Source organism: Vicugna pacos, chromosome 18 (assembly GCF_048564905.1).
Source record: "Vicugna pacos chromosome 18, VicPac4, whole genome shotgun sequence".
NCBI lineage: Eukaryota > Metazoa > Chordata > Mammalia > Artiodactyla > Camelidae > Vicugna > Vicugna pacos.
The window spans coordinates 39055534-39083306 of NC_133004.1; the positions used below are offsets into that span (position 1 = coordinate 39055534).

The window sequence follows — 27773 nt, forward strand, 5'->3', positions numbered from 1 at the left end:
AGGGTTCTTGCTGCTTACTGTTAAATTTAACATCTGAATGAGCTGCTATAAATAAAGTTTCTTCATCTTAATCCTATTTATTAGATTTACTTTTTTCTGATGGTGGTTCCAGGTGACAGGGAGCGAGGATGGGATTATAAACATTACTTTTCTTATAACCTCTCATGTTGCTGAGACATACATAAACATTTTTTTTTCCTATTTAGCAGTTAGGAAAGGCCTTTGCCAAAAAATTGTAATACTGCTAATTCAGATGCCCATTCTTTTCTCCCTCCCTATGCACTACTCTAGTAGATTACTTATGCTGAATGAGGGGCAGGGGAGACCCTTAGCACATAAGTGGTTTTATACTTTTTCAGATTCCCCCTGAGTCCAGCCATGCCGGCTCCCGTTTGGCTGTGACTGCCCAGTATGCCCTATGCTGAGATGATCCAGTTACTGAAGGACTGCTTACGCGGGGAGCTGGCCTGTTGGGAGGGGGTAGGGTGAGTTAATTTCTTTCATTTTTAAGAAGAAAAATTATATGGTGTGGTTTGGCAGAAAACACACCTCATAAGTAAAAATGGGCTGCTGGACTGTCTCATGGCTAAGCCATCCCAGCTTGCATCATTTCTGCATAATACAGTGCTTCTAAGTGGAAGAAATTTATGCTAAATGTATGTTAAATTTGAGTGACTTTTCCAATTGAAAGAAATAAAATCAGTAAATTAAGAAGTAGCCCAATTATAATAGACCTTATTACAAGATCTATTTAAAATTATAAAAATGAAACAGTCTCAACACATCTCCTTTTTAATGATTAATTTTATTTTACTTTTTGGGGGTTTTTTGGCTTGAGGGGGAGATAATTAGGTTTATTTATTGATTTACTTTTTAGAGGAGGTACTGGGGATTGAACCTAGGACCTCCTGGGAGTTGAACATAGGACCTCATGCATGCTAAGCATGCCCTTTACCATTTGAGCTATACCCTACCCCCTAAATTTTATTTTAGAGTGACTTTAAAAATAATCTGTTATCCTGAGCATTAGAAAAAGTAACAGTCTATTATGTCTTTATACTCTGAAGATTTCCAAGACCAGCTGAAATGGATGATTAACTTTTGGAAGACATGTATTTGTCTTTAATTCCTGCCAGGGTAGTTTTGGGTCTTAACTATATGATTTGTTGGGGGGGTGGTCTCTGAAATATTGTTCTCTTTGGAGTATTGGTACTGTTACTGTACATGAGAAGAATAGACTCTTACATAAGTTATTTTTGCTTATTCTCTTTAACATTTTGAAATACATTTCTGGGAACTAGAACTGGGAAATTCTGGCTCTGGGGAAAGTATCCTCTGAGTCACAGATAACATTTATATTCTGTGAACTATGAAACCTCTTTGTCAGCCCATACTGAGGATGATAATCGGGGAACAAAACATCCAGTTGTGGTCAGGCAACAAAAACAACCAGCTAGAGGAACAGTAACCTGCAATTGCCGATAATTCTTGAAAGGCAGATTGGCCTTTAAAGTTAGAGAGAGAACTTAGCCAGAAGAAGGGTTTGTTTAGCATAGCCCACTCATTAATTGCAGACCATGTTTCTGCCTCTTGTGCTATGCTGCTTAGGTTCTGTGAGTTTGTTTCTCTGATGATTGTATCCTTAATGTTTAAATCTTACTTGGCTTTGTAGTACAACTTATTAAATTTTATTACACCTGTTCGTTTACTCATAACAAGAGCATAGGTGTTCTTCTGTATCATCTCTGGGATTTATTTCACCATAACCAGTTTCCCTATTGCCTTTTTAAAGGGGCTCCTAATTTCATGTTTGATGGTCCTTGGCTGTTTCCTTGCCTGTAGTCTCATCTCACACTGGCCTGCCTTATTCACTGCCTCCAGACTGCTTTTTTTTTTTTTTTTTTTTTTTTTTTTGGTCTAGTTAGTCCTTTCTACTCAGAAATCTGAAGTTAAACTCAGCAATCTCTGAGTGCCTTCTGTGTGCTTAGCTGCTTTTGGTCAGAAGTCAAATATTATAGAGGTTATCTAGTCTTTCTCCTAATCACTTGAAACAATAATTTTTATTTAACTGTACTTTTTCATTGCTTGGTTATTATTTCATTTAGTTGGTGTTTTAGCTGCCAGACTTTTTTCTTTGTAATTATATTCTTTTAAAGCATCAAAATCAATAGCATTTTTGTTTTAATACTCATTTAAACAGAAACTATGGTATCATGACAGGTTGACTGGGTTCTAACCTATTAACTAGTTATTAACTAATTCTGTGTGATGGAGATAAGGTGAAAGTTTTAAGAGACAGGAGAAGATGTGTATCTAAGAGTGAGATGGTAAATGGACTAAGGGAATATGTTGTGATTACTAAGTGGCATTCAGGATCCATTTGAGGTACCTGATGATGAATTTAAAGTAAGACCACATACTTTCATTGTATCCTTTATTTTAGTCATGTTTAAGCTGAACATGCAGGCCAGGAGTGACTAGATAACAGAGCAAGAGAGACAAGGGGACCATAGATTTGTGCAAGATTGATTATAATGGTTGACTATGGAATTTAATCTGGGTAAAGAAGGACAGGGAAGTGAGATTGGTGGAAATGTGATAGAATTAATTGATTTAGGTCCTGCTGAGATTGAAGGATTACAGAGTTGGGGTACTAGAGGGAGTGGATTTGAAAGATGTGAGGAGATGATCAAAGAGAGAATTGCATAAAATTGAGAATTTACAGGGCTTATAGTTAATAATGGACTCATGGGGGTGCATTCTCTAGGTATGGGGGAAAGACGTAGAGGAGGTTGAGGAAACTGGAAGCCACGATCAGGAAGCCACGATCAGCTCGCAACAAGAACTTGCGAGCAGTGTTCTTGTTGTTGTTAGTATACTTACTGATACTCTTAATAAGAAAATATGCTTCTGAATTTAGACAAAAATACTTAAATGATGTACTTTATACTTAAGCATAGAATAGCCCCAGTTGTAGCAAAGGTTTAAAGGATAAAAATCCAATCCTGTCTCAAGAGCAATGCTTTCAAAATTCCTCAGATGTTGCCATTATGTAGATTGGGAATCATTAATCTCCAGACCCAGGGATGAACTCTAAAGTTGTGTGCATAATTTTTATATGTTTCTGGGGAAGGAGTTCACAGATTTCTTTAAAGTATTTACGAACTATTAATATGTATACAAACAGGAAACTAGTTGCATAGCAAAAATGCCTAATATTGGAGTATAGTTTTTAATTCTAAGTATCAAGAGAATTTTGTGTTTATATGGCTAAAACATTAGCTAACATTCGTGTCTTTGTTTTTTCTGGGACATGTCTGTGAAGAGAAATGAATATTTAGCTTTTCCTGAATAGATGGGGAAGAAGACTTTTAAGATGCTTAATATTACTTCTTTAAATTAGTTTTTTAAATTAATTTTGCTCCTGTTATTAAATTCTAGTACATGACTCTCAACCCTTCTACTAAGAGGAAGAATACTGGATCTCCAGATAGGAAGCCCTCAAAGAAATCCAAGACAGACAACTCTTCTCTCAGTTCTCCGCTAAATCCTAAGTTATGGTGTCATGTACACTTGAAGAAATCTTTGAATGGCTCGCCACTGAAAGTGAAGAACTCAAAGAATTCCAGATCTCCAGAAGAGCATCTGGAAGAAGTGATGAAGATGATGTCACCCAACAAGCTACATGCTAACTTCCACATTCCTAAGAAAGGCCCACCTGGCAAGAAATCAGGAAAGCATACTGACAAACCTTTGAAAGCAAAGGGCAGAAGCAAAGGTATCCTGAATGGACAGAAATCCACAGGGAATTCCAAATCTCCCAAAAAGGGCTTGAAGACTCCTAAAACCAAAATGAAGCAAATGACTTTGTTGGACATGGCCAAAGGCACTCAGAAGATGACCCGAGCCCCACGGAATTCTGGGGGGACACCTAGATCGTCTAGTAAACCTCATAAACATCTGCCCCCTGCTGCCCTCCACCTTATTGCCTACTACAAAGAAAACAAAGACAGGGAGGACAAGAAGAGCGCCCTGTCCTGTGTGATCTCCAAAACAGCTCGCCTCCTCTCTAGCGAAGACAGAGCTCGTCTCCCAGAAGAATTACGAAGTATTGTTCAAAAACGCTTTGAGCTTCTAGAGCACAAAAAGAGGTGGGCTTCTATGTCTGAAGAGCAGCGCAAGGAGTATTTGAAAAAGAAACGAGAGGAGCTTAAAGAAAAGTTGAAGGAGAAAGCCAAGGAGCGGCGAGAGAAAGAAATGCTTGAGAAACTAGAAAAACAGAAGCGGTACGAGGACCAAGAGTTAACTGGCAAAAACCTTCCAGCATTTAGATTGGTGGATACCCCTGAAGGACTGCCCAACACACTCTTTGGGGATGTGGCCATGGTGGTGGAGTTCTTGAGCTGTTATTCTGGGCTACTCTTGCCAGATGCTCAGTATCCTATTACTGCTGTGTCCCTTATGGAAGCCTTGAGTGCAGAAAAGGGTGGCTTTTTATACCTGAATAGAGTGTTGGTCATCCTCTTACAGACCTTACTACAAGATGAAATAGCAGAAGACTATGGTGAATTGGGAATGAAGCTGTCGGAAATCCCTCTGACTCTACATTCTGTTTCAGAGCTGGTGCGGCTCTGCTTGCGCAAATCTGACGTTCAGGAAGAGAGTGAGGGCTCGGACACAGATGACAATAAAGATTCAGCATCATTTGAGGACAATGAGGTACAAGATGAGTTCCTAGAAAAGCTAGAGACCTCTGAATTTTTTGAACTAACATCAGAAGAGAAACTACAGATCCTGACAGCACTCTGCCACCGGATTCTCATGACTTACTCAGTGCAAGACCACATGGAAACCAGGCAGCAGATGTCTGCAGAGTTATGGAAGGAACGGCTTGCTGTATTGAAGGAGGAAAATGATAAGAAGAGAGCAGAGAAACAGAAACGGAAAGAAATGGAAGCCAGAAATAAAGAAAATGGAAAAGATCCGGAGAATGGGTTAGGCAAAGTTGATAGGAAGAAAGAAGTTGCGAAGTTTGAGCCCCAAGTCGATATGGAAGCTGAAGACATGATTAGTGCTGTGAAGAGCAGACGGCTGCTTGCCATTCAGGCTAAGAAGGAGCGGGAAATTCAGGAGAGAGAAATGAAAGGTAAAATCTTGCATTGAGAGAAAAGGGGAAGACTGTTAGAAGGAAGGAGATTACTAAAGTAATGATAGTGTCTTCATTTGTCAGAACTGCTTAGTTATTTCCGTATGTAATAATCCAGACTCTTCTAGGTATGTAACATTCTAGTAGGAGTTTTCAGCCTGGCATTCTATAGTTAATGATAGTTTGACTTGGATTAATGTGATGTTGTCATCTTTCCTGGCTCTAATAAAGGACCAAATCCACAAATAGACATAGTGGAATTACCATATGACTTGGGAATGGGCTGACCTGGGTTCATACCCTACCTCTAACTTAGCCATAGTTCTTTGAGTAAATTGCTTATCCAAGCCTCCCTCAGTTTCCTCATATGCTTAAGATTACAACAGTTGAATAACAAGGTATTTGAAGCCCTCAGTATAGATGCCAACTCAGATATTAATCTTTGCCTTATTAAGATACAAGAACATATAAATATTGGGCTTTGATAACACCGTTGTCTGAACTTAAAAAAAAAGCTTTATCAAGAAATAATCCACATACTGTACAATTCACCTGTGTATAATGTACACTTCAGTGTTTTTTAAAAAATGTATTCACAGATATGTGCAGCCTATTTTAGAACATTTCCATCACCTCAAAAAGAAACCCCAGAGCAGCAGAGGGTATAACTCAGTGATAGAGTTCATACCTAGCATGTATGAAGTCCTGATTTCAACCCTCAGTACCTCCGTTAAAAATAAACAAACAAACCAACCTAGTGATCCCCCCCCCCAAAAAAAGGAAAGAAAGAAACCCCAGGCCCTTTAGCTGTTATCACCCCATCCACCCACCCATCCTCCCCAGCCCTAAGCTGTCACCAGTTCACTTCTGTCTATATATTTGCCTGTTCCGATATATCACATCAGTGGAGTCATATAATAAGTATGTAGTCTTTGGTGACTGGCTTCTTTCACTTACCATGTTTTCAAGGTTCATGTTGTAGCATATTGCAGCACTTCCTTTTTATGGCTGACTAATACTCCATTGTTTGGACATACAACATTGTTTATCCATTATTGGCTGATGGACGTTTGGTTTGTTTCATCTTTTTTGGATATTAAGAATGGTGCTGCTTTAAGCATTGGTGTTGGTGTACAAGTTTTTGTGTGCACGTATATTTTCACTTCTTTTTGGTATATATACATAAGAATGGAATATCTGGGTCATGTGGTAACTGTTTAACTGAGGAAAGTAATAAACTGTTTTTCACAGTGACTACACAGTTTTAAATTCCTGCCAGTAGTGTATGAGAGTTCTGATTTCTCCACTTGTCTTCATCTTCGCAAACACTTGTTATCATATGACGCTTTGATTATAGCCATTCTAGTGAGTGAAGGAAGTCATATCTAAGAATCTGTTGCCGGGGTAGGAGAGGGGAGGGAGGGTATAACTCAAGTGTATAGTGCATGCTTTGCGTGTGCTAGGTCCAGGGTTCAATCCTCAGTACCTCCATTAAAAATAAATAAATAAACCTAATTACTTCCCTGAAACAAACAACACAGAATCTCTTGCCAGATCCAAGGTCATGAAGATTTACTCCTGTGTATTCCTCCAAAAGTCTTCGGGTTTTAGCTCTTACATTTAGGTCTTTGATTCATTTTGAGTTAATTTGACTCATTGACTTATTTCTGGATATGTCTGTCTTTATACCAGTACTACAGTGTCTTGAATGGAATTGAGAATCCAGAAATAAGTCAGTTATTAATATGGAGAAACAAATGACAAAGAATATTCATTTTTGCTGAGATCAGTATTTGAATTAGAGAGCTCAGGTCTTTTTTTTTTTCCTTTATTTTTGGCGGGGTGGAGGGATAATTAGATTTATTTATTTGTTTACTTAATGGAGGTACTGGGGATTGAACTCTGGACCTAATGCATGCTAAGATTGCACTCTGCCACTGAGCTATATCTTCCCTCAGCTCAGGTCTTTTGGTTGTTTGTTTGTGGCTGCAGAAGGAGCTTTTCCTTTATTGTGACTTGGCCATTATTATTTTTATCATTTACCTTTCTACTAATTTCTACTGTAATCACCATTGCAAACATACAGCTCCATTCAGGCTAGAGAACTATTTATTAAGATAACAGACACAAAATTTTTAAAAACGAGATTTGTCTTATTTTTTCAGTAACATCTTTAGACTGATGCATTTTCCAGATTCTTGCTACATTGTAGGTGTTCTTGCTACATTGTAGGTGTTTGTCATCAGTAGAGAATCAGTGGTAAAAATTCTGGCATAGTGAATAGCTTGGACTTACAATATCAAAATTTGTGACAGTTGTGGAAAAACTTAAAAGGCAAGGTTCCTGGGCTCTTTCCGTTGAGGGAAATTTCTATCTGGATAGAATAAACCTATATAACGAATGATAAGAGATAAACTGGTTAAAACTTTTTCCTCCATCATTAATAGTAGTAAGTTACTGAAGAACTCAAAAAATAATATTCAGTAGGCAGTTACTGTTATCATCTGCAGATGCTTCCCTGCCCTTGCTTTCACAATTCTTTTTTGTAAATTTCTTAGGACTGAAATATGTTTTATTTTGAAATAGCTGTTCTCGTTTTATTCATGCTGATCATTTTGAGGATCTTGTGACTGGTGCAGTCAGAAAATGTTTCAGTTAATTCCATTTAAGGACTATTTCAAGGTTACAGTTGAAATTTTCAGTAAAAATAAAATTAACTTAATTATTAAAATTAATCAGTTAAATTTTGGAGAGAAAAGATTTTGCACTGAGTTGCTGGCTGAGACATCACCAAAATTCAAAGAACAGGAGGACCAGATAGGAATTGCTGCCTTACACATCATTTCTTGTAACAGATTAGAATTAGAAGGAAACTTAGATTTGATGAAAATTTACTTTGTACCAGGCACTTTTCACTCTATATGTTATTTAAATTTGTAAGAATGAGATTTACTAGAAAAAAATTTAGTTGCTTCTTTCTGTCTTTAACAGTGAAACTAGAACGCGAAGCTGAAGAAGAACGAATACGAAAGCACAAGGCAGCTGCTGAGAAGGCTTTCCAGGAAGGGATTGCCAAGGCAAAGCTAGTCATGCGTAGGACTCCAATCGGTACAGATAGAAACCATAATAGGTAAGTTATTAAATTTAATTTTTGCCATCTTTTAGGGCTGTTATATGGTGGTTACTAGTTAGTACTAAGACTAGACAAGCTTCCCTGTTTGTGGATGTTGGAAACAGAAGTGCTCATCACACACTTAACTTAAATACTTACTGTGCCACATGCTAGAGTACGAAGTTAGGTAAGACATGACCCTGTTCTTGAAAATACCAAAGATATGAAGCTTAAATTACGGTGAAAGGAGAAATGTAATCCAAATAGAGGTCTTTAAAAATGGTAAGATATTTTAAATGCATGCTTTGTGTAGAACCTAAAATAGAGAAATATTGGAAGTTATAGAAATTACAGATATCATTAAATGAATCTCAAATTCCAAAAATTTTAGTGTTCTGTGCTTTACTTTAGAATTTGTATCTGCTGGATGTTCAGTGATACTCTCTAATCATCTTCCTCAACAGTGAAGTCATTCTGTGTTCGTTATCGTCTTATTAACTAACGTGTGGTTGTGATTTGTAGATACTGGCTCTTCTCAGATGAAGTTCCAGGTTTGTTCATTGAAAAAGGCTGGGTACATGACAGCATTGACTATCGATTTAACCATCACCGAAAAGACCACGCAGACTCTCCTGATGAGGATTACTGTCCTCGTAGTATGTATACCTTTGTTATTTTACCCTGCTCAAGTAGGGTCTGTATTAAGACTGTCTTTCCTCTGTCACTTTTTTCATTTGCTCAGTTTCTTTCACCTTCTTAGGTAGATTTATTTGAGTGGGGTGGGAGGATGTAAAAGGCATAGAAAAAGGAAAGAAACTAACATTTGATTACCAACTTTGTTCCAGGCATAGTGTGAAAAAATAAAGAATTTGAATATTAAGATATTTGGGTATTCGATTTTATACAAGTAGTTTTCAAACTTTGTTTCTTGGAAATCTCTTTGTAGTTACTTCAAGGGCTGGAACATGGTAAGATGGACACGAAGGTCTTTTTCCTCCATTTAAAAAATTGATTTATTGAATATTTATGGAGCATCTCTTATGTGCCAGCCAGTTTTTCAAGTGCTATGATACAAGATAGCAAACAAGACATATAAAGTCTTGTTTTGGATCCTGAATGTCAGCTCACTAAAATTCATTGAGTCATTGAGAAGAGTCATAAGGGGCACTGATAATGTTCTTTTTCTTGATTTGGGTTCTAGAACATGAGTATGTTCAGTGTGTAAAATTAATGAAAAATGTACATTTCTAAATATATATACATATATATAAATATATATTTAGAAAAAATGTATATGTGTGTATGCGTGTATATATATATATATGTATATATGTATGTATGTATGTATAGGGTTGTCCTGTGCTTTGTAGGTTATTTAGCAGCTACCCTGACCTGTACCCACTAGATGCCATTAGTGACAACCAAATGTCTCCACCGATTGACAGATGTCCCCTTGGAGGCAAAATGGCTTTCTTTTGAGAACCACTGGGTTAGATGATCCATAAGCTTCCTTCCATCTCTACTTTCTATAACCTAATGAAAATGGCTTCTCAGAGAGTAGATTTCTTTCATTTTAGACAAACTCATAACCCAAACTTCAAACTCACAAAGGAAGTTAATATATAGACCAAAATTTCAAAGTTAAGGTATTTTCATGTTGAATTATACTGTGTGTTAGATTGTAGCACTTAGTAGAAAGGCCTCGTTCTGATAGACTTTGTAAGTACCCAGGTGAGGGTAGTAAGGTTTGAGGGCAGTAAATGTGAAGTCATGATCTTCAGACTTGAAAGATGCCAATCAGATGAGGGACTATGGTTTTACAATGTGTTGCAAAAGCTTAATGGCTATCTTTAGAAACTGGGCTCCCGAGAGAAGATTGGCATCCCCATCTGTTCACTTCTAGAGCATCTTGGTAGGTGTTATAGCTTCATGTTTTCTAGTTCCAGCCTGGCAGCATCTCTTCAGAATTACCCTACTGTAAAGACTAAACAAGGTTATGTGTTAGTATTGCAGTGAAGATGCTGCAGATTAGAGGGGAGAGAATGGGAGTAGGGGAGAGAACCAGTTGTAGAATTAGGTAAGGCCTCAAATATTGGCTTAAGGTCTACCTATAGTAATGTCATGTATACTAGTATACCGGAGCTGGTTTACAAAAAAGTTAATCATATTTGGTATTTGAAGCTTCCAGGGGTAAGTTTGTAGTAGTTTATATATTTCAGTTGTGTGTACCTCACCACAGTTGCCTTTGTGCTGAAACATGTACCAGGAGCAGATTATTTATTTGCTCTAAGTTATTTAGTCATCTCTCTCCATTTTAACTTGTGATACTCTTAAACTTTGACCTGTACAACTGTTCAGCTGTATAGTGAGCAACTATCTCAGATAATGTGCTGTAAGATGTCAGATGTTTAAGAGAAATGAGCATCTATTATACACGTGGATATATTTAATAGGCAGCATCTATGTTATTAGTTGTTGAATTTGGCAGTGTGTACTGCCTAAGTTTGAAACTAGGAATTGAGTCTTTACTATATTCAACCTTATGTATAAATTTTTCTTAGGTAAGAAAGCAAACCTAGGCAAAAATGTAAGCATGAATGCACAACATGGACCAGCAACAGAAATTGCTGTAGAGACCACCATACCCAAACAAGGACAGAACCTATGGTAATGTGAGCATTCGTCTGGCTGCTCTTTTTCTTTTTCAATGTTAAGAAAATATTTGATAATAGTGACACCTGTAGGTTAGTGATTATCTATTAAGATTATTTTATATGACTTTGATTTCTTGATGTATAAGCTCATTGCTTTAAAAGCAGACTTGATTATTTGCTAAGAATGTATTTGTTTACTTTAAGGTTTAGAGTTTTATTTTTTCCTTGTAACTTCCTATATTATATGATAGCATTGGAAATGCCTTTTAGTCTGCTTGGGAATAGAAATATTTAGGATTTTCATTTTTATTAAAGACTAAAAATTTGTAAACATAGCTATTAAATCTTCCTTTGTGTCTATTCTGCTTTTAGGCAGAGAGCTAGGTTTTTCCACTTTGTGATCGCATTAACTGCTTTAGCTGTGATCACCTTTGGTTTAATGACCTTTTATCTTTTATTTTTAGATATAATTTTACTCTTTGAAGGTATGGACAAGTGTGCCTATTAACTTTATAAAACTTGTCTCATATTACATTTTAGTAGGAAACATTGGCTCCAGTGTCCTAGGAAAGAGTTAGCATTAGGCCTCATAGAAACAGTAAATTGTTCTACTTATGAGCAAGGTTGGAATTCTGATTTCCCAACTACCACCATCAACCCTAGATCCTTCCCTCCCCTCCCCTCCCCTCCCCTCCCCTCCCCTCCCCTCCCCTCCCCTCTTTTCTTTCTAATTAATGTATTGTCAGTTTACAATGTTGTGTCAATTTCTGGTGTACAGCATAATAGTTCAGTCATACACATACATATATTAGACCAGTTTCTTGGTGTTTCATTTTTTACTCCCAGAGTTAACAGGTTTTTTTTTTTTACCCCTACAGGTTTTTATGTGATAGTCAGAAGGAACTGGATGAGTTGCTAAATTGCCTTCACCCTCAGGGAATAAGAGAAAGTCAGCTTAAAGAGAGACTGGAGAAGAGGTAAGGATTTTCATCTAACTGCTCACACCTTCTCTTCAGCATTAGATATTATACATATCTTAAGAGCTTTTGTTTGTTTGTTTATCTGTAAAAGTTATTAAAGTGAGAATTTAAAAAGCCTGTAACCCTCTTACGTTCTTGTTGTTTGATATTTTCTTGACATCTCATGCTTATTTGGAAGAGTGTGCTTTAAACCACGTACGTACAGATTAGCAGGATTATTCATTGACTGACACACCATGTATAGGGCTGAGAGCCTCAGTGCAGTTAGGCAGCCCTGCAAATGCAGTTCAATGTCGACTGGTATTCAGAAAGTATTCTGTCAGTATTCAAAATGAAAACAACCTAAATACTCATTAACTGATGGATAGATAAACAAAATGGAGTATATTCGTAATTCAAAAGTACTAATGTATATTACAGCATGGGTGAACTTAGAAAACATTATGCTGAGTCAAGTCAGACATAAAAGGCCACGTGTATAATTTCGTTTATATGAGACATCTCTGGTAGGCAAGTTTATAGTTAGAAAATAGATTAGTAGTTACCAGGGGATTGGGGATGGGGAGAACTGGGAGTGACTGCTAATAGGTATGGGTTTTTTTTTTAACGATGCGGTGAAAATGTTTTGGAATTAGGTAGTTTTGATGATTCTACAACATGAAAACCACTGAAAGTATATGCTTTAAAATGGTGAGTTTAATGTTATGTGGATTAGAACTCAAAAAAACAAAACAAAACGAAAGTGTCTACAAAATTGGCATCAGTATCAATGCTGTACAGATTTGCTAGTGTCCTTCCTGTTCTAGCCATTGTTTCTATCAAAGCCAGGACAGATTTTGGCTTAAGGCCACCTTAAATATCTGACTACATGCTTGAATTCAAGTTTAATTGAAGAGAGAAAGAAAATACTGTTCAGTACATACTTTGCAATTTTGCCAGACTTTTGTGTGTGATGATGGGTACTTCATTGGTTTTAGTCCACTGCCTAACGTGTAAATGAATTAAAATTGTATTCAGAATTGTGGTATCTTAATATAGATACGACGAGGCAGATTAAGAAAGGCAAGAGAAAATGTCAGTACACAGAACCACAAAGGAATACAGTTCTGGGATATTCCTTCTGTTTGGTTAAAGTATTTGATAGGCACATGTGTTGGATTGAAAGGACTTGTTCCTTCACTCAGTGTGAACAGATCAAATCCTTTCATTGAAAAGTTAGAGATTTTCACAATTAAAAACAAAATTTACACATTTTTCTTTGGTTTTGTTGGACATTAGGGGGAAAAAAATCTTGTTTTGCTTGGTTTTGATCTTTTTAAAGACTATCAGGCAGTTTGTAGTCTTTGAGGCTTACTGCTCTTTACTCAGCATTATTTTACTGAAAAGCCATCTATGTTTTTTTATGACTGAACTTTGTCATATTCCTTTCTATATTACTGTTCCATGAATCTGTGTGATATTTGTGAATCCACCCCAATTTATTTTTGTGTTTTCTGGTTGGTGATTATTTGAGTTCCTCTGAGGGTGGCCAAGGGAATAGGATAATGTGTCATGAACCATTTGAGGTTTAATTTTATTAAACAAAAATATGTATACTCTTTTTAAGAAAAGATGTAAAATGATGAGGGATATAAATTAAAGGGTGTATACCCAGTCATAGCTCAGTTAAAATAATTTTTACAGAGTGTATCAGGCCAGTGAGAAACAAAGAAATGCTTTTTGTTATATCCAATAAAAATTGATCATACACTTAGCTCAACAAGTTAAAAAAGTACTAGAGTTTCAGAATATATTCTCTGATCAGATTGCAATAAAATTAGAACTAAATTCTTCAACAATGACCAAACAGCTCTTAATTGATAGGAAGTTAAATATATTTCTAGGTAACACTTAGATCAAAGAAGAAAATAAAAGGGAAATTATGTGGTATTTAGAAGGCAATGAAAGCAGGATCCTTGATAAGAAAACCAGGAGGACACAGTGAAGTTGTATTCAGAGGAAAATAATATTAAAACTCCTTGTTATTAAGAATGAAAAGGGAACTTAGTATTCAACTTTGATGATCTTGAGCTTTAGTTTTTATGTTGACTTAAGAAGCCAAGAGTGTACTTCAATAATAAAAATGAATGTATCCAAAAAAAAAAAAAAAGCCAATAGTGAAGCTTATGGCCCCTCCAGGGTAGAGAATCTTATTAGCGTTTCTGTGACTGTAACCACAAAGGGTTAATCTTCATTGTGAGAGTGAGGGTCCTTGTGTAGGTTTCAGGTCAGATTCATGTTTTTTCTGTGTTGTGAAGAATTCCAGGCAGATGATTTAAAATTGTCTTGGGTTGGTAGCAATTCCTGGCAGCTAACATAAGCAAATGCACATTCTCTCTAGAGCGGCATAACTTCAAACTAGACCTCAGAATGTCCACAGATTAAATTCCAAGAAATTCACAGTTAAAAAAGTAAAAAAAAAAGAAAAACAACGCAAAACACAAACCAAGTACCATGAATGAGAGTTAGGTAAAACAATACACTTCAGATACTAGAATTATCATATACGAACAAAGTAAGTATGTTTATGAATCAAGAATAAGAAATTTGAAATTTTGTGCAAGAAACATGAGACTATTGAAAAAACAAGGAAAGACGAAAGGATCTAAATAAATCTTCTGGAAATAAAACATGTCATTCAAGTAAGTTGAAATTTATAGACCATTTTTTAAAGTTCCTTTATTCCCCCTCCCCTTCATCCCAACTTTTCTAGGTACCAGGACATTATTCATTCTATTCATCTGGCCCGGAAGCCAAATTTGGGTCTAAAGTCTTGTGATGGCAACCAGGAGCTTCTAAACTTTCTTCGTAGTGATCTCATTGAAGTTGCAACAAGGTTACAAAAGGGAGGACTTGGTTATGTGGAAGAAACATCAGAATTTGAAGCTCGGGTGAGAACATAAAGAAAACACTGTTTGAATTCTGTTACTTATGGAAACTCAATTTGAATTGTTCCCTGATAGTGTTCTTGATGTCCCTAGATGAGCCTGGAAATCATTTGTTTCTTGAAAGACATGTGAAACCCAAAACTCTTTTTGTCCGTATGATCCTTTTCCTTAGTCATCATCTGCTGCCATCTAGAAAGAGCTAATCATTGGTTTAGAACCTTTGTTCAAAAAGAGATTTTCTATTAAGTTGAATGAAAACTAGTTTTGGAGTCTTATGTCATGTAATGTTTAACATATCCCGACGATGCCTGTGCTTTAAGGTATGAAACGTTTGTGGAGCCTGCTTTTGTTCATTCTCTACACCTGATTAGTTCAGTAAGAGTTATGCTTGTGTTGGGTAACACTCATGCTGTTAAATGAGTACATTTCAAGACCCATTTATAGTCCTGTCATTTAACTGCTCAGAAGGACCTTTAAGTAGTTTAGGTGAAATAGTTCAAGAGCTCTCATGTCCCACATTAGATAAGTTTGGATATCAAAGCTGGAGAAAAGATTGGAGAATACTAACCATCAATTATTACTGTAAAATATTTTTTATTGGTTTTAAATAATAAAGTCCACATAACTCTAAACAGATTAATATTTGTGGGTCTTCTCAAATTATTCATGTATTATAGCAGTGTGTTAATAGTTGTGTGATTTTTATGAGCAGTTGCACCCCCCCTCACTTACAAATACTTTCCATTTCTTTTAGTCTTTGTATCACTTTAGGTTACATAATAATCCATGGAGTTGATATGATAAATTTTGTACTATCAATCAGACTTTTGTATTTGTTTCTTTGCTGTTAGAATTAGCAAATTATGTATGCATCTTACATATGCAACTTTTTTCTTTTTAATTAGTTTGGTTATGAATTGTTGGTACATTTCCTGAGAAAAAGGATCTGAACATCTTTATTGTGCGTAATGATTTTTTTTTGGAATTATTCATCCCAAAGGATTTTGCAGTTTCAAATATTACATTTACTTTTTCTTTTTAATTTAGCAAATATTTATCAGTTATTTGCTTTGTACAAAATCCAGGCCCACACCTTGCTTATTAACACTGGGTTATTCTCATTCTTTGTTTCTTTTTGTAGTTACAATATGGTATTTTCAAATTAGCATGTGTTGTGTGACCAAGAAGGTAGTTTCAATCTTCAGGAGCATGATTTGGATCAAAGTGATTAAGCTTCTGTTTCCTCATCCATAAAATAAAGTGAGGCTTAGATGAGATCAAGTATGTAAAATGTTATTACCTGGTTTATAGTTTGTAAGTCAGTGGGCTGCTAATTTTAATTTTCCTTCTCAGTTTTTCTTTGCCTTGAGATAGCCATTTGCACATAGTAGGCACTCAGTCACTGAGTGAATGATGGGTCTGCAACTTCCTTAAGCAGAACAAGTTTCAGCATCCCATGGATCCCTTCATCAGGGAAATCCAAGTAGCTGGCTACTGTTAAGTGTGTAAGCCATCCATTGAACTGAAGAACCCAGTCAGGTTAATATTATGTGACCCTTTTGGGTCTAGGTTGATTTGAATTTAATCGAGGTTAATCTGGTTTCATCTTTCTCTTGGCCTTTCACTCAATCTGATTTTTAAATCATTTTCTGTAGGTCATCTCATTAGAGAAACTGAAGGATTTTGGGGAGTGTGTGATTGCCCTTCAGGCCAGTGTCATAAAGAAATTTCTCCAAGGCTTCATGGCTCCCAAGCAAAAGAGAAGAAAACTCCAGAGCGAAGATTCAGCAAAGACTGAAGAGGTGGATGAAGAGAAAAAAATGGCAGAGGAAGCAAAGGTACGGAGAACAAATGAAGATGTAGTTTTGTGACTGTGTGGAAGTGTGTGATCTGGTTTTAAAATAGTCTGACTATCCTTTTTAGCTACTGTAAGCACTGTTCCTCAGCCAGGATTCCATCCTTATCACTTTCTGTAAATGTTGTACTTTTCAAACTCATCTGTGAAGCATAGCCCTGTCTGCAGAGCTGGATAATGGGTCAGAGTGTCCCCTCCCGCCACCCCTATCTCCTCCCCGAGCTGATTCCTTTCTTTAAACGATGGTGATGTTTTTAAATTTTTAAAAATTGTAAAATATATATAGTAAACAATATAGCCATTTTCACATGTATGAGTCTATGTCACTAAGTGTATGTACATTGTTCTGCAGCTGTTACCACCATCAATCTCCAGAATTTTTTCATCTCCCCAAACTGAAGCTATGCCCGTTAAACACTAAACTACTCATTTCATCCTCCCTTCAATCCCTGGCAACCATTGTTTTCTTTCTATCTCTGTGCATTTGACTATGGGTACCTCATATAAATAGAATCATAGAGTATTTGTTCCTTTGTTGACTTAACTTAGCATAATGTCTTCAAAATCATCTATGTTGTAGCATGTGCTAGAATTTCCTTCCTTTTTAAGACTGAATAATACCCATTGTGTGTATATACCACAATTTGTTTGTTGGTCCATTGATGGACACTTGGGTCACTTCCACATTTTGGCTATTGTAAATAATGCTGCCCTGGATATTGAGTGCTTGTTTGGAGGTTCTAACAGAGGAATGCAACTACTTGTGTTCCCTGACTGAAGAGTGGTCTTCCTCTATCAGAGAATGTTGTCCACTGTGACTGAGCTTGAAGCTTCGGGAGGGATGGGATGCACATGGGAGTGGTGAGGGTGGAAGAGGAGATCCACTTAGTCAGATCAGCGATCAGTTCTGGCTGTCAGCAAGATGACAGATATCATAGTCAGATTAGCCTTACATCCAGTAATGCTGCTGTGAACATGGGTCACAAATATCTGTTCTGGTCCCTACTTTGAATTTTTTTGGGTGTATACCCAGGAGTAAAACTGCTGGGTCACATAGTAATTCTGTTTAATTTTTTGAGGAACTGCCATAATGCATAGCAGCTGCATCATTTTACATTTCCGTCAGCAGTGCACACGGGTTCCACCTTCTCCACATCCTTGTAATGTTCTCTTCTTTTATAGTAGCCATCCTAGTGAGTATGAAGTGATATCTCATGTTTTAGATTTACATTTCCCTAAGATTAGTGATGTTGAACATCTTTTCATATGTTTATTGGCTACTTGTCTATCTTCTTTGGGAAGATGTCTTTTTGAGTCCTTTGGCTACTCTTTTTTTTGTTGTTTGCTTTTTGGTTTTTTGTGGGGGGGGGTAGGGAGATGTGTGAGTTCCTTACGTGTTCTGGATATTAATCCTTTATCAGATGTATGTTTCTCAAATGCAGCTTCCCATTCTGTGAGCTGCTTTTTCATTCTGTTAATAGTGTCTTTTGATGCACAAAAGTTTTAAATTTTGATGAAGTTCAGTTTATCTATTTTTTCTGTTGTTGCCTCTGCCTTTGGTGTCACATCCAAGAAATAATTGACAAAACCAATGTTATGAAGCTTTCCCCCTGTAGTATCTTCTATAAACTTTATAGTTTTAGCTTTTACGTTTAGATCTTTGATCTATTTTGAGTTAATTTTTGTGTATAGGATAAGGTAAGGGCCCAAATTTTTTGTATGTGTATGTCCAATTTTCTTTTTTTTAACATTTTTTATTGATTTATAATCATTTTACAATGTTGTGTCAAATTCCAATTTTCTCTTTTTTTAATTAAAAGTAGCTCATTTTAAGTAAAGCAGATGTGAGAGGTAGTGGGGAGAATATGAAACAATTCTTAGTTTCACTCCCCAAGGATATCACTCTTTAATAGTTTGATGTGTTTTCTATATACATACAAAAATAATTTTGTTGGATTTTGAATGGAACCTTCTGCATAATATTCTACAGTGTTTCACTTATCAGCGTATACTGGGCATCTGTCCCCTCTCCCTGTCAGTCCATGTAGATCTGCCTGATACGATTAATTTTTTTTAACATCTTGCTTCCTTACTGATGAACATTATATTGTCTCTCTCTTTTTTTTTCTTTATTAGAATAATTAGCAGCTCCATTTTTTTTTCCTGTTTTGAGGATTAGATTTCTGCTTAAGATTACTTTTGAAGAAAAGAATTTGAAAACACTGCACTAAGGGAGCGGTTCCAGCAATTACCCAGTGGAATACTTTCCCTTGTTTTTGACTTCTCTCTCCTCCCCTCCTTCCCTCCCTTCATTCCTTTCTTTCACAAACATCCGGTAAAGGCTTGCCTGTGCCAGTCATTGTGCAGAGTCTGTAGGTTTTGGTGATAAGTAGAAGGCAGATGTCCTTGCCCTCAAGGAACTCAGTCTGAGTGTGAGAGATGGTTATAGTACTGTGACACGTATGGTGAGTGAGGGATGCCTGGGGCAGCTTAGACCTTCCCAGAGGAGAGAACACATCAGCTGAATTTTGAAGAGCAAGTAGGAATTAATCACATTGTGGATGGGAGGCATAGGGTTTGTTAGACTGAGCTGAAATTGGCCTTCTCATCATTGACGGCTGGTCCTTGTTTTGCCTTTTGAGTTTATACAGAATGAGTAAAGCTCCTTAGATATTTGTGCACAGTTGCCACGTTCCCCCTAAGTTTCTTCCTGAGGCCAAGGGTGATATGTGATACAAGAAAGATCATTTTGGGTAAGAGGTAAGCAGAGCAGAAAACTAAACTAAAACTCAGTTCAATAATGGTTTAACTATTAATTCATGGCATAGATTCAGAGACTTCACACACGTGTCATTACCTTACTGGAATAAAGCATCCAGGTAACTTTTTAGATGAAATCTAAGATGTTAGATAGTAAATAGTCCCCTTTGCTAAATCTCTTTTCATTAGGCATAATTTTCAGCCTTGCACAGTACTTCATGGGTTTTGTTTTTAACCTCGTGCTATACTGAAGCGTCTCATTGATGTGACTGTTCCTTGCCATTTCTTTACCAGTAACATTTTCTTCTCATTGACAACTAGTAGCTATAGAATTCTCATTAAGTTCTTTTTTAGTACTCAACCCCACAGTGAAGTAACCTCTTGTTAGCTTGTCATATGAGACGATCCTTAGCTTGACTGGGGAGGAAAATATGAGCACTTTGCAGGTTTAACCTTGGGGCCCAGACACATAGTACACAAACGGAAAACATGGAAGAGTTTCTTGGAAAATCAATTAGGTTGCGTACTAAGTAGTTCAGCAATGTTCTCCATTAAAATGGCATTATGCCCTGCAGTTCCCCATCAAAGGTCAACTTTGCCACAGCTCTGAAATTTTCCACTGTCCTTTGCTTTGAAGGTTTCCACTTAGCATGGGCCAGGGTTTTTTCAGCTGGCAGTAGGTTGTTGCATGAGCTAATATCAGTCTCTAATCTGTGCTTTGGTTTCCTTATTTATAAACATAGATTATCTGTCAAATCCCTTTTTGTAAGTCAGTTATTTCTTATATTTAATGTTGCATTAAATGAGAAAGACGTTGTATAATTTGGCAAAATCCTAGGTTCTGTTAGGCTCTGTGTTTACTTTGAATGCATTTGTCCTAACAACCCTATTATCTATTTTTCCATTTTAAATGTTCTTTTATGAAAGAATATGGTCTGAAGTCTCATTATATCCTTACCAAGATACATTGCCTTTTTACTATTAGGTAAAGGGATTGATTCATGGTGACTTGCACCTAAGCCAGCTTCTCCTTAATTTTGTTATATCCACTTCTACCACTTGTAGGGCCCAACTTCCTTTAAATGTGCCAAAGAATTTGAATTTTTCATCAAAATAGTGTGTCTAGCTTCCCAGCAGTACTGTAAGACATTTACTTGAGGCTGCCAGTGTTGAATGTCAGAATTTTATCTTGTTGCTACTTTATCCATTTTTAAAACAGTCTTGAATATGGTGGGGTGGTTGTTGTTTTTAACGTGCTGGACTGTTTGGAATTTTGTGCAATGGCAGGAGACTAAGGTGTTCTTTTAAATCTTGACGGCATACTGTTTTTGCCCTCAAAATTAGAGGCTGATTGGTGACTAGGCTGGTCTTGATGGGTAACTCAGTAGGTAAAACAGGATGCTAATGATTATCCAGTATGTTTAATGCTAAGAGCATTCGATTGGGGATCTGGAGACTTGAAGGGAAGCCTGGCCCTAAATTGCTTTTTGAGACCTTGGGGAAACCTTTCACGAAAAATAATAAATGAACGTTATACAAATGTGCACAAACATTCATAACACTATTACAGAATAGCCAAAAAATGGAAACAATCCAGTGCATGGATTAAAAAAATGGATATTACTCAGCAGTTAAAGTGAAATGAAGTACTGTTCCGTGCTACATTGTGGATGAATCTAGGAAGCAACTGTGCTCAGTAGAAGCAGCCAGTCACAAAAGGCCGTATGTTACATGAAATATCAGAATAGGAAGATCTATAAACCAGAGGTAGATTGTGGTTGCCTAAGGCTGGGGAAGTGGTGAGTTAGGGTAGGGAATGTGAGGAATGACTTCTAATAGGTACAAGGTTTCTTTTTTGGGTAATGAAAGTTTCTAAAATTAGGATTATATTGGTAGTCGCACAACTCTGCAAATAGATGAAAAACCATTGACTGAACACTTTACAAGGGAAATTTGTTATATGTAAATTATTTCTCAATAAATCTTTTAAAAATGAAGTCAAGTGAGTTTATTTTCAAGATCTCTTCGCTTTTTTATTTTAATGAGGCTACGTGTGCTGAGTGCTCAAATTTTATAATTCATAGAAAATTAAGTAGAAAGCAGTGCTGTATACTGATGGCTTTTTTGAATACGTGTATGCATCTGATTGTCCACTAGAGGACAGCAGAGCCTGTTTTAGCCATTCCTCGCCTGTTCTCAGTAACACTCTTCTAGGAACTGAACCTAAAATTCTCAAATTTATATTCCATTGAAGAGATTTTGGTTGTTATTACAGTAAGACAATCTGTGTTACCAAGTGTCAGCTCTCCATTACATCAGGGGGAGAAGACCAGTGAGGCAGCTGTGATGCGGACCTCACATCCTACTGAGGAGCTCTATGAGAGAAAATTGTGTTATATTTTGAAGGCAGATGTTGAAATATCTGCACTAGAGGTTGGAGTAAGGAATGAGTCAGTTTCCACTAGAACTTAAGTGGCTTTTTAAATCGATTTTTGGGGGTGTTTATATTACTTACCGTATTATTCGTAAATTTATACACACAAGGCTCTCAAAGATTCTCTGTTTCTTTAGGAAAGAGAAAGGACAGCCTTTGTTCCCTTCCCTCAACCCTCACACCCTAGCTTCAGTAGTTCAACTGTCTTTGTCCCTTGGCAGCTCTCTTCTAAAGCCTGTGGCCTTCCAGGATAACAGGCCTTTCCTATGGGAGGAAGTCAGTTACTTAAAATAGACCTTTTTGCCTAAGACAGGGCAGTGAAATCCAGCAGGGGTGTTGTCAGTTAGCTAGAGCTAGCCAAGTTGTAAAAGTAGCCGGCATTGCTGACTTAACTTGAGTTCCGTCATGACCGAGTTAAGCATGTGACCTGCACAAGATGGATGATAGTAAGACAACCCAGTCTCAGCTTCCGGTGGGTTGCCTAGGCTTTACCTTGTCCAACTCAGTTGTCGACATGGATGCTTACCTAATTGTTGGGGCAAAAAGTGCTTTGAAAACATCCCCCCCCCAATCTGCCTTTTGACTAATAAAACAGCGAAACAAATAAATGAATTGTCTTAAAATGGCATTTTTCTTCCTCCTCAGAATGCATATTTTATAGAGAGAGGGTTGGAAATTCCCAGTTGTATTTTTCCTCCATCCTGTTTTGCTTTACTAATTCTAAATTAATTTGCATTTTCTGATTATGGGAGGAGGCAGTGCAAGTTATGCTGAGAGTAACTGCCCAGAATGAAATGAGGCCAACCCCCCTGGAACTTTACATTTGTCACTTAAGTTAAAAGCTGGTGATAAAGTCAAGAGGAGTATTTTGTGTCAGTACTTAATACTTTTAAGAATTGTAGAATACTTTATAGGTACTGTTTACCATTTCTAGGCCCTATAGTCTGGGATCATGGTATATATTTGTGCAGTAACTGATAATCTTGTTGACCAAAATTTTATTAGCTACATGACATTGTTGCATGCTAGCATTTACACAGTTCAAGTGGTCCTGCTTTTAAATGATACTGAATCTTTAGTAGAAGAGATCTGTCTCCAGTCATTCTCCACCCCCACCCTGCCCTTGAATTCTTTGTGTGACCTTTGGCGAGTTTTTTCCACCCTTCAGAGCCTTGATTTCTTCCGTAAGATAAATAGGTTAGACTGGAGGAGTTCTAAGGGGTAAATGTACTAAGGATTCCTTCTTACCTTTACCTATTCCTTGTCCTCTCTCAGTGTATACTTTCTGTCAGTATTATATGAATAACCCACATTTCATGACTTGAGGTCATGATAGTAATGCTGGCCTTGTTTGGTCTCTCTAGGTCGCATCTGCTCTGGAAAAATGGAAGACAGCAATCCGTGAAGCTCAGACTTTTTCCAGAATGCATGTTCTGCTTGGGATGCTTGATGCCTGTATCAAATGGGACATGTCAGCAGAAAATGCTAGATGCAAAGTTTGTCGAAAGAAAGGTATATTTAAATCAGAGTTGCTTATCTGAGTGTATCAGGCCCTAGGACTACCATTTCCAAGATCTTCTGTCTCCTGAAGAACTCTGTGTACACAGCTTTTAAATGTGATGGAACAGATTTTACCTGCTCTTAAAGGTCTATAAAATGCTAGTGTTTTAAATCACATGCCAGCAAATCAAAGTGTGCCCTTTGTTTCTCAATTTTGAGTAGAACGTGAGCAGTTGATCTGTCCAATCCTTAAATTTTCTACAGGGGACAAAATTAGTTAACCTAAACTTTTACATCTATTTCATTATCTCTGAATTTTAGTCACCATGAAGTAAGATGGGTGCTACCGGTAGAGGGCAGTATTTGTACATTGTGAAGAATACTTGGGTTTGGACCTTCTAGCATTGACTCCTACAGAGCAAAGCATTTGGAACTGTTTAATACTGAGAGTTTTCAAAGCCCCATTATATATAAAAGGAACTTGATGGCTAAAAGCCCCTCAGTGATTGACTTCTCAGTGGCTAAAGCTATCTTGTGACTTAGGTTAGGATTTGATTTCCACGGATGAAAAGACCTACATAAAATCATTGAGTTGCTCTAAAAACTGATGTAGAATAAAGGTTGGATTGGGGGTAATCATTTAAATTGATTTGGTTTATTTTCAAAGGTGGGGAAACCGAATGGTTTAAGAGAACCATATCAGATATGAGTTTGGAAGCATTTGAAGGGTCAGGAAGGAAGAGGAAGGGCAGAAAATGTAACACTTCATGGGGGATTCATTTCTTAGTGGGAGAGGAGCAGCAGAATTTCCTGCTAGCACTTGATTTTTGCTACCTCCTAGTAAATGTTAACTGTCTTCTAGCCCTGGGTAGATTTTTGGTATATAAGTTAGAAGACCTGAACCCTAAATTACCTATAGTCTAGTTTGTGCTACATCTCTTTTCAGAAGATGACTGCATTTTAAAAAATGAGGTGGCGCTGCACTGTTGTTCCTCCACAGTGTTCAGGCTATGCAGCTCTTTCAGGGCTGTGGCCGTGCTCCTGACAGTGCTGTGTAAGTTTCTCTTCTTGCAGGTGAGGATGACAAGCTGATCTTGTGTGACGAGTGTAATAAAGCCTTCCACCTGTTTTGTCTGAGGCCCGCCCTCTATGAAGTACCAGATGGTGAGTGGCAGTGCCCAGCCTGCCAGCCTGCTACTGCCAGGCGCAACTCCCGTGGCAGGTGAGAGTTTCTTCTTTTAAAAGCAAATACATTAATTAAATAGCCGTTATACTTAAGCTTCAGCTACTCAAACTGAATAATGCTGAGGAGCTATAAAGTTCATCTTTTGAGTATAGAACCCAGTTGTTTAAGGTATTACAGTGGGAGCTCAGAGGGCTCTGATTTTATTTTAGCTTAATGTCGACATTTCTAGTTTTTGTTACCAGCAGTGTTTTGTATCTTCTTGACCATACCTTCTTATCAAATAACAACAAATATCTCTCTGTCATCTGCTTCCACCTTGCCCACTTCTTAATTTGTGATGACTTCTGCAACTAACTACTGCTAAAAATCCTGAAAACTCACTACCTTCCTTACCCATACCTACTGTTTTCCTTCCTTATCATGATTAGAACTTTGATGTCAGCTTGGACATCTTCCTCTCCCTCATCTCCATATTCGTTCATTTGCCAGATGTTATCAATTCCATGTCTAGATGTCTTATGAATCAGTCTCCTGCTGTCATTCAGCCCTCTTACTTCTCTCTTCTAGGCTCCTTCAGTGGCTTGTCAACTCCTTATCTCAGACCATCCCCCTCTCCTATCCATCTAGCTTTTGTGGTGATACCAGAATGGTTTATTTAAGACAAAGATCTGCTTTTGTCACTGTTCTGTTAAAAAAACTTCGGTCTTCCCATTGTCTCTAGAATAAAGTCCAAACTCCCTAAGCCTAACTTTTAAGACTCATATACAATACTAGCGTGAGTATTTATGAGCCCTCATTCCCATGTTTGTGTTTGTTATAGACTGTTCATTGTGCATCCTTGCCTCTTGTGCTTTCTCCCGGCTGGGAATGTTCCCTGTCCCTAGAACTCCCACCTGAGGAAACTGTCCACCGCCTACCTAAAATTTCACTGCTTTTTAAAAACGTCCTTACATCCTTAGGGTTAATTGTTTCTTCTCTATGTTCCAACTCAGATTTCTCTAAAACATTATTTTGATACATCTTGCCTTTGTAGTTAGTTTTATGCACACTGTCTTCCCATAAGATTGTTAGTGCCCAGAGAGTAGAGGTGGTGCTTTGTTTTTCACCCTAATCCCAGTAAGGTGAAACACAGGGCCTTGTAAAGAGGAGACACCTACTATTTGCCAAGCTAATACCATTGTTTTCCACATTGAAATATGAGGTTATAAAAGAGCAACTTATGGGCACTCTGGCTTGGTCTGTCTCTGAAAGGGCAGAGCTGTTTGATCCTGAGCCTACCTAACAGCATTACTCGGTTATTTCTCACTCCACTCCAGCTACACTTAGAGAGATGAAGCATGCTGCTCTGAAATGGTGGGGCTTTGGACCAGCTGTTCTGAGCTGGGATTACCAGTGCTTTGATGTTATGGTCATTTGCAAGCTGTTTCAGCTCCTGGAAGGGGGCCATGAAGGTGGAGTAACACCTGTCTGGGCTGTTTATCCTTTCAGTCCACCCCAGAGTTGGGGACAGCCTTTAATACCTGAAATGTTACATTATCTGGCTGGTTTTTGTGAGACAAAAGGAATAGAGTTCTGTATTATTTTGTGGGTTGAGGGGTGAGGTTGCATTTTGGTTTTGGTTTTTGTTGCCATTGGTATCTTATCCAAAGCGTTTGGGGCTATTGGAGGAGGCATGCTGTTGACACTCAGGTTTTCATTCTGCTTCCTGTGTCCTGGCCTAGATTCAGGTTCCCTCCCTGAATCATCAGATCGGTGAAGTCTGTGGAAAGGAAAAAGTTGCCAAGATTTAGGTGGAACTTCACCTTTCTTAGGGCTGCTTCGGCCTAGATCCATGTTCTCTACAAGTATTCCCCTCCCCCCCATACAGGAATTACACTGAAGAGTCTGCCTCTGAGGACAGCGAAGGTGATGAGAGCGATGAAGAGGAAGAAGAAGAGGAGGAGGAGGAGGAGGAGGACTATGAGGTGGCTGGTTTGCGATGTAAGTATTCCCTTGACTTTCACAGTTGGCATCACAGTCTTCTGAGCTGACTTGGAAAGACTGGGTCAGCAGCAGACACCTGCTGTTGCCATCCTGCCGTCTTCCTTTTCCCATGCTGTGGCTGTGGGGTGACTCTGCTGCCATGTTTTAAATGCGTTTTCAAGATGCCAGTTAACTACCTTCCTAGTAGGAGGTTGGGTGGCTTGGTTTCAACATCAAACTATGGCAGATCCACTTGGTCTAAGGTCTAGTGGAATTCGAGGCCTCAGGTATGTTAATGGCAAGTCTGCTGGTTTTGAAGCCCTCAGTGTGGGGTAACAAAGATCTAGGCCCATTGCCATCTCTAACAGTTCTTGTGGCTTCTGGTGCAGTGTTGCTTTTACAGAAGTTATTTTTTCTCTGGTTACAGTGATTTTCTCTTCCCTGTAGTGTGCAGGGCTGTAGATTTGCTAGTTTGAAAAGAGACTTTTTCCCACGGTTTAGGTGGTGGTGTCGGGAAAGTTCAGCTATGTTTCTCACTAGACAGCAGCAGGGAAAAAAGGCCTCCTCATTTATGCTCGCCTTGTAGACATAATCTCTCATGTTCATTTTTCCTGAAGCTTTGAGAGTCGTGTCATTTTAATGGTTAAATGTTAAGTCCTGCAGTCTAGCCTTTTAACAGCCTCCCTTTTTGCAAAATATACCCTTCTTTGTAGGTTAATAGAAAAGAAACCACAGTTGAAGATTTTGATGAGCTTTTGAAGAGAAGTACAGTTCCCAAGATCATAACTCTGACCAGTTGTGTTTGGTATAAGGAGAGAGAGGGTGTTTGGCGTGCCCAGGCCCACTGCACTGGCGCTCCCCAGACCAGAGGGCTTTGGGCTTGTACTCCTGCTCCTGTCTTCCCTGATCCCACAGATTTTAATTTGGGGCACCTACATTTCTCTCATTCCCACAGGGCTCCCTTTGTTCACATGCCATGAATTTTTTTTATAGGTATCCAGGGTAAGGAGACAAGTAACCTGTTAACCCTGCAGGACCACTGAGTACTGCCAGAGAGTTGTGATTTGGATGCATGGTTGTCTAGGAACAGATTCTGTATATAGTGGCGTACTGATTTTGTTTATTTCCCAAGTAGTGGTTGCTTTCCACTTTCAAGTTACTGCTCTCTTTCCAAGGAATTGTTTTCCTCTCCAGGTTTCTGGGGCCTTGTCTACCAAAAGGATCTAGGAAGTATCTGGTACTTCAGAGCCTTTTGTC

The 27773-nt window shown here is 37.8% G+C and overlaps 1 protein-coding gene across 4 annotated transcripts in view; it reads left to right on the forward strand.

The window, feature by feature from the left end:
* The window catches only part of BAZ1B (bromodomain adjacent to zinc finger domain 1B), a 58415-nt gene that overhangs the window by 25757 nt on the left and 4885 nt on the right, over positions 1–27773 (forward strand). For all 4 annotated transcript variants that reach the window (XR_012061264.1, XM_072943122.1, XM_072943120.1 and 1 more), the window contains exons 7-16: positions 3442–5146; positions 8138–8276; positions 8781–8914; positions 10820–10925; positions 11791–11889; positions 14645–14822; positions 16475–16657; positions 23233–23380; positions 24443–24590; positions 26422–26534. Coding sequence is in view for 3 of the 4 variants with exons in the window: in XM_072943122.1 (XP_072799223.1) it covers positions 3442–5146; positions 8138–8276; positions 8781–8914; positions 10820–10925; positions 11791–11889; positions 14645–14822; positions 16475–16657; positions 23233–23380; positions 24443–24590; positions 26422–26534 (2953 nt within the window). In the remaining variant the exon portion in view is untranslated. The remainder of the gene's footprint in view (positions 1–3441; positions 5147–8137; positions 8277–8780; positions 8915–10819; positions 10926–11790; positions 11890–14644; positions 14823–16474; positions 16658–23232; positions 23381–24442; positions 24591–26421; positions 26535–27773) is intronic.